We start from the raw sequence: 15,632 nt of genomic DNA, 5'->3' as shown, positions 1-15,632 counted from the left end.
CCCTGTAAGGGCAACATTAAAAAGAATTTTGTTTACTGATGTTATGCAATATCTCCTACCTTTAGCCTTATCTTCTTAAATATGCAGATACTGGAGTTATACTGTTTTCTTACGTAAAATGAGGGCAATATGTGTATCAGTGGCCTTTGGTGGGTCTTGAGAGAGAAAGCATCTAGCACAGTGCGAAGTATGCAAGAGACCTTTGAATGTTTCCTTTTCTGGAAGCATGGTCATAATTGTGAGACTCTTCTGTCTTTAGTAGAAAGTTTTAGGTATAAGACTGGTGGCCAGGGAAACCATACCTAGTCTAAAGGGTTAGGTTGGGTCAAGAACAGGTCTGTCAGAATGAACCAGGGTGTACACTCTGAGCCACTTAGGACAGGTTATGGAATAGCTGGTTAGAACAGATATGTCATGTCACATGTACCCATGGTTCACTGTTCCCTCTTTCCCCCCAACTTCTTTGGTTGCTGTTTGACAGATTGTACGGTTCAGAAGTTCAGTTCTAGGAGTATAAGAAAAACAGTGATTGGATCACTAGGAAGACAGAGCAGCAGATGTGGCCATGGGGAGCTAGGGACCAAGCAAGCCAACTGGCCCAAAGATTGTAGATACAGTTCCAGCAATAAGGAAAGACAAGCTGGTTGCAGAGAAACATGCAGAAAGTCTAATGAGAACAAAAGTGAAGGAGCGGTTTCTGGTTCCTTAAATGATAGTTTCTTTCATGAGGCCTCAAAACCATTTACAGGTAAGAACATTCCAGCTAAGCCTCTATGTTTGAATAACAGAACATCAAATGATGATGACTTTTGGCATTTATTCCTTTGTATCAGATAGAATCAGACATTTGGTCCTGGGATAATGACCATCTGCTTGCCTCTGCTTGGTTGTGTAAGAAATTTGTATGATGTTAGGCTAGTTAATAGTATAGAAATTAATTTTTTTTTTTTGCAGTTTTATAACTTTGGCAGTCCGTGGTTAGTTCTCACCCACATTAACTGTCTAGATTTTTGAAAGTGGTGACAGGTACATAGGTAACCAGTGTATAGAGCTGGTTTGGTGAATCTTCATCCTTGTTACATTTTCTGGACAACTGCACACATACATGGTGTGGAACCTTCCTTATTCCTTTGGCCCTCACAGTGTTGTTGAGTCTGGTGTCAGTGCGCACATCTGGAGTTCTCATCTCCTTCATGGAAAATTTCCGGATGTCTTTGAGTGCCTCAGGGGCACATTTCTTGAAACCCACTCCATGGATGTGCTTCTGAATGTTGATGGTGTGTTCTCTGGTTACTACCTTGTTGATGGCAGAATGGCCCATCTTCTCGCCACCCTTCTTTGCGGGAGCTGTTCTGCCAGGCCCAGGTTGAAAAAAAAATAGTAAATGCCCTGGCTCACATCAAGTGATTCTGTCATATCTTGTTTGGGGGAAAGTGTAGGGATTGAGGAATCTTCTCAAGAAACTCCCTTTAGTAGTAATTTTTCTCATAGCTAGCAGCCGATCTGCATACTGTGGGTAGAATAGGCTTTATAATTAGAAAGTAGTGTTAAGTTACTTATTAGCTATGGGAAACAATTTGTATGGTATTTCCTGGGTTTAAAGAAGAATTGATTAAAGGCTAAGAAATTGTTTTTCCTTCTTTGGCAAGGTTCTTTCTAAATCTAATCTAGCTAGTCTTTGGGCAAATACATCAAAATGTAAGGACTTGCTTCTGATTTGAACTAGATCTGTGTCTCTGGTGAATAATAGAAGTAGTAAGGAGGCTAAGTTGTCAGAGATTGTGAAGCGATTCTGAGGCAAATAAATCTTGCCACCAGTGTTTGCTCCTGATGTTCCTTTAATTTAAGCAAAGATAGTTTCATGTTCCCGTCTGGAATAATCTCTGCAAACAAATATGTTGAGCATATTGGAGCAGAGTGGAGTATGAGAAATAGTCAAGGACATTGTGCATTCATTGACTGGAGTAGAAGGTACCCACAGTGGCCTATGTTAATTCTGATAAAATAGAACAACCTAGATAAATAGATAAAACTGTTTTAATGCCCTTTAATTTCTAGCACTCTTTACAGACCCTCTCCCTCTTTTAAGCATAGGCTATTCATTCTTTCAGTAAAATGTTGAATACCAACTATGTCTTAACACCATTACAAGAACTGACCCAGCTGTTGAAGAATGATTATACAAGAGTGAGCACTAGTTTTGGTTTGCTTTGAACAAAGTAGACAGGACCTTTCTGCATAATTGCAGTATTGACTGGGTACTGTGCTAAGGGATCTAATCCTCACCACAACTCTGAAATATCAGACTCAGAAATAGTGATTCACTCAAGGTTATGGAATGAAGAAAAAATGGTTACTCTTACAGTAGAATCCAGGCTTTACAGGAATTGAAGTGATATTTTGCTTAACAATTTTGGGGGGGGTGTCTTTTATGTAAATTACTGTATCTAAATAGGCTGTGATGTCAGTAATTTACTTATTTTTACTAAATATCACAAATTAGGATTTGAAAACTGGGGACCTCCCTTGACCTCCCCCATGGGAGCTAAACTAGGATTGGGATCTCTAGTTTCATAGGTGTTAGCTTGTGGGGAGCTGTTGGGAAGGGAAGAATTTGGATCCCATTATCTATTTCTAAGGTTGTAAGGTTTCTGGAACTTTTGAAGCCATAGGAACTTTTTAAAAAAATCCCCTTAATTTCTTTCTCCCTCATCTTGCTTCCCATTCCTGCCCCCAATAAAAATAATCATATTTGTGAAAGAGGGCAAAGGGTATTGTGAACTAGGAGGTTCAGGCGGATGTTAAGTGTGGAGGGCAGGAAGCTGTGTTTACTAGGACCAGGTTACTGCTTGAGAAGAAATATACACTTAGAGAAGAGAGACTATCTGGGCACAAGGGTAGTAAAGAGAGGGACAATTCCAGTTCCCCTTGAAAACTGTTCATTCATATGGATCTTGTGGTGCTGATCTAAAGAAGTTGTTTCACTGGACCTGCTGGAAGACTCTTGTTCTTTGTCCAAGTGGGTGAGAGGTATTTCCTTTCTGAACTATAGTGAGGGGTCTCTTGAGCACGCTGGTGCAAAGTGGTGTATAGGAAATGGTCAAGGGCATTGTGCATTCATTGCCTGGAGTAGAAGACACCCTCAGTGGCCTAGGTGGTTCTGATACAATAGAATACCACTCTTTGTAGGTAACAGAGGAGAACAACAAAAGCAGAATAATTCTCAGTTCCTTAAATTTTCACACTTTATTTGGAGCTCCATGTATAATAGTAAATTTATTCATAAGTGAATTGAACTAGCAAGTTTTTGCTTGGTTGCTATTGCAGCTGTCACAGTTCCTTTCCCTACTGGGAATCCAGGTGGATTCTTGAGAAAGGTTCTTGGTTATGTCACCTGGCTTGGTGATCTGCTAAAAAACACTTGAGATGTACTTCATATACCCTCATGAACTTGTGACCCTGAATGTACCAGAGCCTAATACTATGATGGTATTAAATAAACTTCTTCCTTTTGCATTTAGGTTTTGAAATTTGAAAAGCATGCTATTTGTTCTTTGGCAAAGGGTGTATGAAGTTGAACAGTCTTTATTGGTGGAATGCCTTCTCTGCCACAGGAGAGGTTCAGGCTGTGTGACCTCTTAGGGGCTGGATTATTAAAAGGACTCAAATGTCATATTGCAAATAGGTAGCCTTTAGATTATATATACACATTTTGTTCATTTATAAAATGTAAAAGTTAAAGATTTTCCCAAATCGAGAAAAATAAAACTGGAAAAAAGATTTTAAATTTCTTCTTTCTTTATTCCTCACCCACATTATTACGTTTTCGTAGCTCCAATCAGTATCTGTGTTTCCCTCCTATTTGGAAATATGATTACTTCATACATAACAGAGTTATTTTTTTTAAAAACAATGGGGGGGGTGGTTTTCAAACTTCCTCTGCTTTCCACAATCCAAATACCTTTGTAACTGTATCATAAATGTAAATAAAGCTTATCTCCCCATTGGTTCCATTTCAGCAAACAGCTTTAAGTCCCCCTCCAGTTATCAGGCAGTCAGTTTTTGGAGAAGGATGGTGGTTTTGTTTTGTTTTGTTTTTTGATGTGTTTATATACTCTGGTGGTATTTGCATACACACAAAATATATAACTTAATTCATTTATAAGATATAAGACAAACTAATTTGTTCAGCTAAAGCAAACAAACAACCAAATAAAAAGAACCTTTGTCCTTTATTCCAGTTGCAATTTTTGGTAGCTTTTATACCTTGGTTTTCTGACATATTCCAGGCTATTTTCGAGCTGTCCTGTTATGCGCAGGTTATAAGAAATTGACCATCTTAGGTGAAAATGGCAGAATTGTACAGCCTTAAATGAACTTACTGACTCATTATTTGCCCATCGCTGCACATCTTTTCAAGAAAAAGTAGACAGATTTGCTAAGATCATTGGGCAAGGGATACAAACAAAACATTATACTTTGAAAGATAGCGGCTGTTTTAAATCTTCGTCATTCTCTTTTGGAAAATACTCAAAATACAAAATAGCACTAAAGAGCAGAGGTGCAAGGTTGCTTTGATAACACTGCAGAATTGAATGTCTCTCATTTGCAAACACTTGTAAGTAACATTGTATCATATAATGGGCTTCTCTTATTAGCTTGTTTGAATATATTGGTGTTTCTTTTTTTCCATTTGTGGCTGGCTCACTAGTGTCTCTGTGAATGGCTCTATGAACAATAGACCTTACTCACTGGTTTGTGTTGTCTTATCCATGGGCCAAATTGCGACTACAGATCCACGATTCCAGTGGTGTACCTATTTAACAACTTATACTGTTCCCTTTAGGAATCAGCTGTAATCTATACCAAAGGATATTTGGCAAAAGTGGGAATATGACTTTGAACCTAAGTTTTGGAGGTTTACATTAGAAAGACTTATAAACAAGTTTTTTTCTAAATTTTTGTTGTTAATGAAATAGTTTAAAGAAGTGTTGATTCTGTTCAGAAAAGACCTCAGATGAGCTGAAAATTGAAGTGTTTATAAAGATAGTTCCCTGTTTTTAAGTGCTCAAAGCATTTTTTGCTAAGCATTTTACATGCATATGTGTTAAGGACACAAAATTATTTTTGTCATATTATTAGACCTACAAGTGAGGTGTTAAAAAAAAAAAACTCCACGGGAGGTTCTAATCTGCAGCTATAAAGCTGAGAACAACTACTTTAGGAAGATTCACAGATAGCTGACTTGGATCTCTGGGTGTATGGTTATGCTTCTTGGAGAGAAAATATGGAAAGAAAGGGGCTTAGTGTGTAAAAGTCTGATTGGGCTGGGAGTTGGAAATAGGATCTGAAGCCCAGAGGCAGTCACTTCTAGAGATGAGGTATGGGAGAATTACTGGCAACAAGATGGTGTTACAGGGTTAGGTAAAATTGCCCTGGGAGAGCTTGCATGATGAAGAGAAGACCCAGAATCCTGAGAATCTTGATTGAGTGGGTGGAAGGAGAGGAACAAGAGAACAGACACGTAGGTGTTCAAAAAAGAAGCAGGAACAGTAAAGGAATGAATGGTATTTCAGAGGCCAAGAGAGAAGATAGGGTCAGGTTACAGAGAACAGAGGTGCCTGGTATATGGTGGGTGCTCAATAAATACTTGTTGCAAGTAGAATTTAGTTTTAGAAATCATAGGTTTCCACTGGATCTTCAGTAAGGAGGTTACTGGTGACCTTGGTAATAATTTAATTGTAGTAGTATTTCTACTACCTTGCTCTAGGCTCGTCTTGTTCGCCTTTGTAAGTTCCTTAGTCTCTGCTTTAACTACCAGAGTTTTGTAGGGCTTTGCTGTCGGCCATTGGTTCTCCACGTGTGGCTCCCCAGACCAGAAACATCAAGATCACCTGGGAACTTTTTTTTAAATTTTTTAAATTTTATTTATTTTTTAAAAAGATTTTATTTATTTGACAGAGAGAGACACAGCGAGAGAGGGAACACAAGCAGGGGGAGTGGGAGAGGGAGAAGCAGGCTTCCCGCTGAGCAGGGAGCCCAATGTGGGGCTCAATCCCAGGACCACTGGGATCATGACCTGATCCGAAGATAGACGCTTAACAACTGAGCCACCCAGGTGCCCCTCACCTGGGAACTTGTTAGACATGAAAATCCTCAGTCCCTACCCAGACCTACTGAATCGGAAGCTCTGGGGATGGCTCCCAGCCATTGGTACTTTAACAAACCTTCCGTGTGATTGTGATGCTTGCTCATATTTGAAAACCAATGTTTTAAGACCTTTTCTCTGTCTATGCTTTCTTCTTAGGCATTTAGCTTATCATGGCTTAAGTTACCATGCTTTGTGCCCAGACTTGCAAATTTACCTCCTTGGTCTAGTTCTTCTGAGGACCAGGTCCACAGATCCACTTGTGTGTTACTCATTTTGCCTTGGCTGTCTCACAGTTCCTCCAGCTCAGCTTGTTGAAAACTGAACTCAGAATTTTTCTCCCAACCATCTTTTCCCCGGCTCAGTAATAGGCACTGTTATCAATGCACTTGTTCATGCTAGAGACTTAAGCTCGATTCACGTGAGTTCTTACACAAATACTAACAAGTTCTCAGCACATTCCACTATACTGGTTTAGGAGACACACACACAAACAAATGAAATGGGGATAATGAGTAAGTGCCCCCCAAGTTAAGTGTAAGATAGTCTTTTAGGAAGTGTCAATTCTCAGAGCTGCTAATAAGTGATCAATCAGCCTGCCTTGCTGAGTGTGATTCCAGAGTTTAAAGGTTGCTATTATAAAACATGGGCTCTAAACTGAAGTGTCCATCTTGTTGTCTATGTCTGTTGTAATCCATAGACTGTTTCCAGGAAAAGATGGGTTGTGAAGTGTTAGTGTGTAGGACTCTGAGGCCTGAATGTTTTGGTTCAAGTCATGGTAGCACCACTTGCTGTGACCTTGGGCAAGTTAACTTTCCTACACAGTGCCTCCATTTCCTTATCTGTAAAAGGGGGATAATAACCATCCATACCTCAGAGTTATTAGGATTAAATATATTTGAGACTTTGGAGTAAGGAATCCCTGGCACATAGGTAAAGATTCAATAAATATAAGCTGTGTTATTACTGTCTCTTGCACTTCATCACTCTACTCCAGCCATTCTTGAATTCTCTTAGCTACTAGTGGCTGTTCAGACATACCATGTATTTGGATGCTTTAAAATGCTTATGCAGGGGTGCCTGGGTGGCTCATTTGGTTGTGTCTGCCTTCAGCTCAGGTTGTGATCCCAGAGTCCTGGGATTGAGCCCTGTGTCGGGCTGCCTGCTCGGCGAAGAGCCTGTTTCTCCCTCTTCCTCTGGCCCCCACCCCACCCCCCAGTGCTCTTGCTCTTGCCCTGTCTCTGTCTCAAATAAATAAAATCTTTTTAAAAATTATTTGTTTATTTGTCAGAGAGAGCAATAGAGAGAACAAGCAGGGGGAGTAGCAGGCAGAGAGAGAAGCAGGCTCCGCACTGAGCAAGGAGCCTGATACAGGACTCCATCCCAGGACCCTGGGATCATGACCTGAGCTGAAGGCTGACGCTTAACTGACTGAGCCACCCAGGCTTCCCATCAAATAAATAAATAAAATTTTTAAAATTCTTATGCTTTCAGGTCTTCATTTAATCTTCCTCTGATTCCTCAGATTAGGGATCCTTTTATATGTTTCCTTAATACCCTGTACTTCTTGGGACACTTGTTTGGCACAGTTTGTTAAGCTTCTGACTCTTGGTTTTGGTTCAGGTACTTATCTCAGGGTCATGATATTGAGCCCTGCATCAGGCTCTGTGCTCTTCATGGATTCTGCTTGAGATTCTCTCCCCCCACCCCCCGCCCACTGTTCCCTCCTGCCCCATGCTCACTCTCTCTCAAATAAATTAAATCTTAAAAAAAAAAGTACCTTCTACTTCATTACAGTGCTTTGTAAATATTTTTTGGTAACAGCTTTATTGAAATATTTCACATGCCACACAATTAATCCATTTACAGTGTATAGTTCAGTGCTATTTAGAGTTGGGTAACTATCACCAAAATCAATTTTAGAGCATTTGATTCAAGTCATAAGAGTACACTTGCAGAGCATTTGATTCAAGTCATAAGAGTACACTTGCTATTATGAAATTAGCCGAAAGAATCCCTGTACTTACTCATCAACAGTCACTTCACATACTCTTCACTCCTTCCAGCCACTGCCAACCACTAAATCTACTTTCTGTCTCTCTAGTTTTGCTTTTTTGGACATTTAATATAAATAGAATCATATGTGGTCTTTTGTGTTTGGTGTCTTTCACTTAGCATAATGTTTTCAAGGTTCATCCATGTTTTAGTATGTACCAGTACGCCATTTCTTTCTATAGCTGAATAATACTCCATTATATGGATATAAAGTTTGTTTATTCATTCATCAATAGATGGGTATTTAGGTTGTTTCCACGTTTTGGTTGTTAGGAATAATGCTGTTGTGAACATCACGTACAAGTTTTTATGTGGATGTATGTTTTCATTTCTTTTGAGTATATACGTATCTAGGAGTGAAATTGCTGTATCATGTGGTACCTCTATGTTTAACCTTTTTGAAGAACTGCCAAATTGTCTTCCAAAGTTGCTGCATGTTTTACATTTCTAACACCAGTGTATGAAAATTCCAATTTATTCATATCCTTGCCAATACTTATCTCTTTTAGATTCTAGCCATCCTAGAGGATTTGAAGTGGTAATCTCATTGTGGTTCTGATTTGCATTTTCCAGATAGCTATTGATGTTGGGCATCTTTTCTTTTTTTAAATTAATTAATTAGTTTGAGAGAGAGCAAGCGAGAGAGCACAAATGGGGAGCAGCGGAGGGAGAGGGAGAAGCAGATTCCCCTCTGAACAGGGAGCCCAATGTGGGGCTCCATCTCAGGACCTGGAGATCATGACCCGAGCCAAAGGCAGCCACTTAACTGACTGAGCCAGCCAGGTCCCCCTGTGGGGCATCTTTTCATGTGTTTATTAGTTATTAGTATATCTTTGGAGAAATTCATATCCTTTCCTCATTTTTTAATTGTTTTTTTTATTACTGAGTTACAAGAATTCATTATATATGTTAGACACAAATCCCTGTCAGATACATGATTTGCAAGTATTTTCTCCCCTTGTGGGAGGTTGTGTTTTTTACTTTCTTGATAGTTAAAATTCAGAGTTTTTCATTTTGTCTATTTTTTCTTCAGTTGCTTGTACTTTGGGTGTCATATCTAAGAAACTGTTGCCTAATGCAAGATTTATTGCCCAGTTTCTTCTTCTAAGAGTTTTATAGTTTTAGCTCTTAGATGTTATGTAACTATTTTTCTGTTCTCTGTTAGAATGTCAGCACCATAGGAGGGCTGGGGTGGTGTTTGTCTTATTTATTTGTTCTTTGGGTCTCTTTTAAGGTTTGGGAAATACTAAACGTTCAATGATGATTGTTAATGATTTTGGAAAGACAGGTTTTAAGGAGCTGTTATCAAAATGCATTAAAACACCTAATTTGAAACACTGTTTAGTTTTTTGTTTTTCTTTTAAAGCTGGTAACTTAACTATTTTGTTAATGTTGCCAGGAGTTAAATTAATACTTCAGATTACGTTTAGGAGACTTTAAATAAATGTGTTTATTATGATTGCCATCCCTAGTTCTCAGAACTTGCTTGTTTTGCATTACAAAACTGGGCTTTGTAGCTGAGTATTTAATGCATTTGCTTTTAGACTTCGAGAATTTTATTTACTCTGTTTGAAAACATCATTATTGATTCTTAAAGAATAAACCAATGAACAAGTCCCATGTTTCTAAACTTCTGTGTTTCCTTGTGATAAGCAAAAATTTTACTCCACTTTCTGGGAATCTGATACCACCCTCAGAAGTTGTTGAAAGACAGAACCCTTCTTTTTTTTTTTTTTTTTTTTGTTATTTCCATAGTAAAGAGGGTTTTGTGAGGTTTTCCTACCAAGTGATGTTCCCCTTTCTGTATAATACTAGATTTGGAGTTAAGGTGGCATCTGAAATGAGGGCTTTGAATACATTAAATTCAACTACTGTGACTTCCCTGAATAACATAGACTTTGTCACTGTAAAATTGCATACTTTATCTTTTGAGGAGAAGAATTGGCATTTTGATAATGAGTGATTTTGTACCTGACTAGGAGTCAGTTTTTTGTTTTTTAGTGGATTGATGCTATAATTTCAATATGTGAAGTACCATAAAGTAGTGCAATAAACAAATGTAGGTACCTTGCTAGATTTCAGATAGAATCCTGGAGGAAAATTTTTAGGATTAAGCTAAATCATGGGTGGGAAATACCACCTCATTTAACACTTTCTAAAAAATGTGGGTTTAAGAAGGCCTCAGTAACAGTATTTATAAAGAATGTATGTGTCTGTATATATTAAACAAACTTAGAATTTTACATCAGAAAAATAAGCAATCTGATACGTGTAAGGATACACAAGGGAAAGAATAATATTTGGACTTATTGATTAGTTACAGTGCATATCTGCTAAAGTGATGAAATTGTTTAATATGAGTTAATATATATCTCAGTGAAATTGCATTTAAGTCTATGTTTATGCTTGTGAATTTAATTTTTACAATACTAATCTTATTCGGTTATTAAAAACAAAAAATATCTGCCCACATTGAGTGCTATATTTTTTATTATGGGAATAGGTTATCTCTAATGCTTGAAGCGCCAGCCCCAGTCTCATCAACACCATCACTGTCATTCTTGTCCATGAAAATATCTTTCAGAATATATAAGTTTGGGTACTGATTAGACATAATCCTATATCATTTGGCGGTGGGGGGGGAGCTAGTGTGGAAACTTCCAATGAATTTTCTATATTTCAGTCTCCCCATTCTCACCCACCACTTTATTTTATTGTGAAGTTGAATAGTTTTGTTTTCGAATGATTTTGTCTTTGATCCATAGCAGTTAATTGCAAAACAAAAGCAACAAACAAAATACGCCAAACTGCGGCTTCTATAAATGTCAAGAGACTAGCAGAGTTCCTGTACTTCAAAGTAGTGAGGGTGGGTGAGGTGTGGGGGTTTGATTGAAATGAATGATTTATTAGTCTTCTATGTTCTATTCAGTTAAGCTCTTTTTCTTTTGACCTTTAAGTAGGTTCCAAATACTTGGATTGAATTTTCTCATTTATATTTTATTGTTTTAAAAAGAATTTATGATATAATTTAGAAAAGGTTTACAGCACTGTACATGTTTTTTTTTTCTTTCAAGATTTTATTTATTTATTTGACAGAGGGAGAGATAGCGAGAGCAGGAACACAAGCAGGGGGAGCGGGAGAGGGAGAAGCAGGCTTCCCGCCTAGCAGGGAGCCCGATGTGGGGCTCGATCCCAGGACCCAGGGATCCTGACCTGAGCCAAAGGCAGACGCTTAACGACTGAGCCACACAGGTGCCCCCATGGTTTTCTTTATTATGTATGACCATATCCCCTCCCCCGAAAAGGGGGGTATTACACAGTACTTTTTTTAGAGATGAAGAGGAAAATAGAAGCCAATTTACAAAAATTTGATTTGGGCAGTTTTTTTGGGAATGTCATTTTGAGACATGAGATATACTCTTTTGTTTTTTTGAGTGCTTTCTTGCCTCACTCTCACCTAATTTGCCAGATATGTTTAAAAGTATGGCCTCAGAAATTAAGGAGTGTACTTGTTGTAATGAGCACAGGGTGATGTATGGAACTGTTGAATTACTATACTGTATACCTGAAACTAATGTAACACTATTATGTTAACCAACTGGAATTAAAATAAAAACTTAAAAAATATAAAATAAAAAAAATGTGGTCTCAGTCTTAAATAATGATAAACCATTTTGTTTACAGTCACTGTAAATTGCAAATAATTTAGATGGCCAACCCATTTTTATTGTAATCATCTTTCTAGGTTTGGAGGTCTGTTGAGACTAGTTTGTTTTTCAAAATACATTTTTAAGATTTATTAAAAATATGGGATTTATCTACTTTTTGTTCTTTGTGGCAGAAATGATCATGAATGGTTCTTAGCACACTAAGGCAATGGATGCTGTATCTACTGAGGAAGTGCCCAGGAAGAGCTTAAACCCTTGGGATTCTTTGAAGAATAGCTGGGCTGAGAAGACAGTCCCTTCTCAGCTCCCCTTTCATTTTAGTTTGAGCAATAGATTTCTCTCACATTAGCAAATAATTGACCTAAAATATAAGTTCTAATTAATGCATTAGAATTGCATCTGGAAAAAAAGTTTCAAAAATAGAACTTTTAAAAACAAGCTATTTTCATTGAATCAGCTCAGTAGTGGAATTTCCCGCAAGATCCCCTATTTTTCCTCCACCTTAGTAAAAGGTATAAGGCCATGTTGATGTGATTATAAAGTGATATCATTATTAAATGTCTTTTTTTTAAAGATTTTTTTTAAGGTTTTATTTATTTGTCGGGGCGGGGAGAGAGAGAGCACACACAAGCAGGGGGAGCAGCAGGCAGAGGGAGAAGCAGGCTCCCCGCTGAGCAAGGAACCTCATGCAGTACTCAATCCCAGGACCCTGGGATCATGACCTGAGCCGAAGACAGATGCTTAACGACTGAGCCACCCAGGCGGCCCTCCACTTCTCTTAAAAGTTTGTGAAACACATGGTTTTCTGTAGAGTTGCAGGGCTTATATTTTAAAGGTTTCTACTTAGTTGTTTCTACACAACATCCTTTTGAAAATTATATGATGTCATATCTAGTATCCAGTGCGTATATTTTAAGTTTATAGATTATGCAAGGAGATAATCATCTTTGTGCTTAAAAACAATCCATATTTAGGGGCACTTGGGTGGCTCAGTCAGTTGGGCATCTGCCTTTAGCTTAGGTCATGATCCTCGGGTCCTGGGATGGAGCCCCATGTTGGGCTCCTTGCTTAGTGGGGAGTCTGCTTCTCCCTCTCCCTTGGCACCACCCACCCCCACCCCTGCTTGTGTGCTCTCTCCCCTCTATCCCAAATCTCAAATAAATAAATAAAATCTTCTTAAAAAAATCTAGTCCATATTTAGGTCTTACTAAATGGAACCTTCCTCCATTAGTGCTTTTCAGATAATAACATTTTTTATTGTGTAAAGGAGGAAGAGAATTTAGCATCTGCATTAGGATCATTTTTTCCTATATCCTATTAGCTAATTCCAAGGTTGTTTAATATGGTATCCACCCATTTCATTTGGCTGCGACTTTTGCTCTCATGAAAGTAAGACTGATTGTTCTGAATTGCTATGTATATGTGCTTTGGCACAGCATGAAGGTACCCTTAATAACATTGCCATTGTCTTTAAAACAGCTTGCAGTTATGACTACAAATAAAAGGGTGGGACAGGAGGGCATGGCAGATAATGGTTCTTTTTTCCACCCTGAGTGTTTAACAAATCTGCTGTGTACTATGAGCCTTTTGTGTGCCCTTGGACTACCTACTGTATTTTCTGTATATTGTTCCTAGTCAACTAAAATGTCTGCATATTTGTCACTATAACTTTGACATGTCTGCAGTCGACCACTTTGATTTCTTTTTGTGGAGGCAAGCAAAACAAAATGTGTGGAAAGAAGTTGAGTGGCCTTGCCTCTCTTGGCATTTATTTTTTCACTTGCATGTTTAAATACGTGTCTAAATTATTTTGGGTGACTCTTATCCTCCAAACGTTTGTTTACTCTAGTCTGTTTAGAAATTTGGGAATGGTCTTTAGTTTTAATCCTTTTCCTTTTTCAATGCACAGTAATAATACTATCTGTACTGTGTAATTTATTTTTAAACAATGATTTTCTATGGAAAAAATTGCTGGCTATTTGAATAGCTCTGTTTTGGATTGCTGATTCTGTACTGACCATTAAGGAAAGATATTATTGCTGCTATACTTTATCCTATGTTAAATAACTGTATGAAGTGATGAAAGAGGAGAAAACAAATATCCATAATTCAGAAGTCAGAAAAGCTTGCTTACAGCTTTACAGAATCTTCTATTCCTCATTGGCCCCTTTAAGAGAAGAAGACATACTTAATGACGTTCATGGCAATCACATATGGTTGTTAGCATTTATTCCTATTTTGCTGATTCAGAAATGGAGAATCAGAGAAAATAACTGTTTTACCTAGAATTACAGGCATATAGCTTCTAGTAGTGCGACTCCAAAGCCAAAATTTTTTGTTCTAAGCATATCATTTTCTATTTGAAGTGGCTTATTTTTAGGATCAGTTTTATCCTTTGGGAGATCCACTTAGTAGCATAAAATATTTAATGTATTAAATAAATCAGAATTCAGTGATGCTTCAGGTATACTAAGAAACAAGAATAACTTGTCTTTGATTTCTTATGGAATTCATTGGTAATAGCCTTACCTTTAAAGGTACTGCTGTAGTACTTTAACATGGATTTTTACATTTGATTTTCACCTTAAGGTTCTTCCATATTTGGATTATTATCTTCATTTTATAGATGCTGAAACTGAGATGCAAGCTTGAGGTAAGTGCTAAGTATTGCTAGATGTTGAGCCCCACATCGAGCTCCCTGCTCAGCGGAGAGCCTGTTTCTCCCTCTCCATCTGCCTGCCGCTCCCCCTGCTTGTGCTCGCTCTCTCTCTCTCTCTCTCTCTCTGTCAAATAAATAAATAAAACCTTTAAAAAAATAAAATAAAATAAAATGAAGAGGTTGAACCAGGTGATCTCTAAATGCCTTTTTAAATGCTCCAAAACGATTACATTTTAAAAGTTTCAGGGTCCATGAACTTGAATGAGAAAAATGTTAGATTCTTGTTTTTACTAATCTCTAACTGAAATTTACCATTTCCTTTAAACCACAGCAAATTAACAAGCAGTCCCTGTGACTTTGTGAAATCACAGATACTTTTATCATATTGCAGTTGTTGCAGATATCTTTTTTTTTTTTTAAAGATTTTATTTATTTATTTGAGAGAGAGAGAAAGTACGAGAGGGGAGAGGGTCAGAGGGAGAAGCAGCCTCCCCACTGAGCAGGGAGCCCGATGTGGGACTCGATCCCGGGACTCCAGGATCATGACCTGAGCCGAAGGCAGTCGCTTAACCAACTGAGCCACCCAGGCACCCTGTTGCAGATATCTTGAAAATATTTATGTTGGTCATAATTTGGAAATTATGGTAGTTAATAGACGTGTCATTAGAGCTTGTTATTTTATACATTACAAAAGAAAGGTATTTTATACTGTATGAATTTTTAAATATTTTGATAACTGTATTTTAATGTAATTGGCTTTCTTGGTGTGTATGTGTTTGTTTTTGCTTTAACAAAGTTTATAGGTGGCTGGGTGGCTCAGTTGGTTAAGCATCTTGCCTTCAACTCAGGTCATGATCCCAGGGTCCTGGGATTGAGCCCCGCATCAGGCTTCCTGCTTAGTGAGGAGCCTGCTTCTCTTCGTCTGCTGCTCCCCCCCTGCTTGTGCTCTCTCACTCTTGCTCTCTTAAATAAATAAATAAAATCTTAAAAAAAAAAAAAGTTTATAGTTTTCACATACTGCCAAGGGAATTTATGGCACAAAAAAGGTTTAGTACCCTTGAACTGCATGTTCTCCTTAGTGATTGCAGGAGTGATGTGGTTG

The 15,632-nt window shown here is 37.9% G+C and overlaps 2 protein-coding genes across 11 annotated transcripts in view; one reads left to right on the top strand and one right to left on the bottom strand.

Moving 5' to 3' along the window:
• The window catches only part of FBXO34 (F-box protein 34), a 78,447-nt gene that overhangs the window by 24,705 nt on the left and 38,110 nt on the right, over positions 1 to 15,632 (top strand). Inside the window, exon 2 of one of the 10 annotated variants that reach the window (XM_027568882.2) lies at positions 14,498 to 14,524. The exons of the other annotated variants lie outside the window; for them this stretch is intronic. The gene's annotated coding sequence lies outside the window, so the exon portion shown is untranslated. The remainder of the gene's footprint in view (positions 1 to 14,497; positions 14,525 to 15,632) is intronic. 10 annotated transcript variants of the gene reach the window in all.
• On the bottom strand, positions 995 to 1,321 carry LOC113908613 (60S ribosomal protein L31-like). Its single transcript, XM_035727865.1, has one exon. The coding sequence runs from the start codon at positions 1,319 to 1,321 to the stop codon at positions 995 to 997; it is 327 nt and encodes a 108-aa protein (XP_035583758.1).

This window comes from Zalophus californianus, chromosome 6 (genome assembly GCF_009762305.2).
Source record: "Zalophus californianus isolate mZalCal1 chromosome 6, mZalCal1.pri.v2, whole genome shotgun sequence".
Lineage (NCBI taxonomy): Eukaryota > Metazoa > Chordata > Mammalia > Carnivora > Otariidae > Zalophus > Zalophus californianus.
The sequence above is the reverse complement of the archived record's forward strand: the minus strand, read 5'-3'. Positions and strand labels throughout refer to the sequence as shown.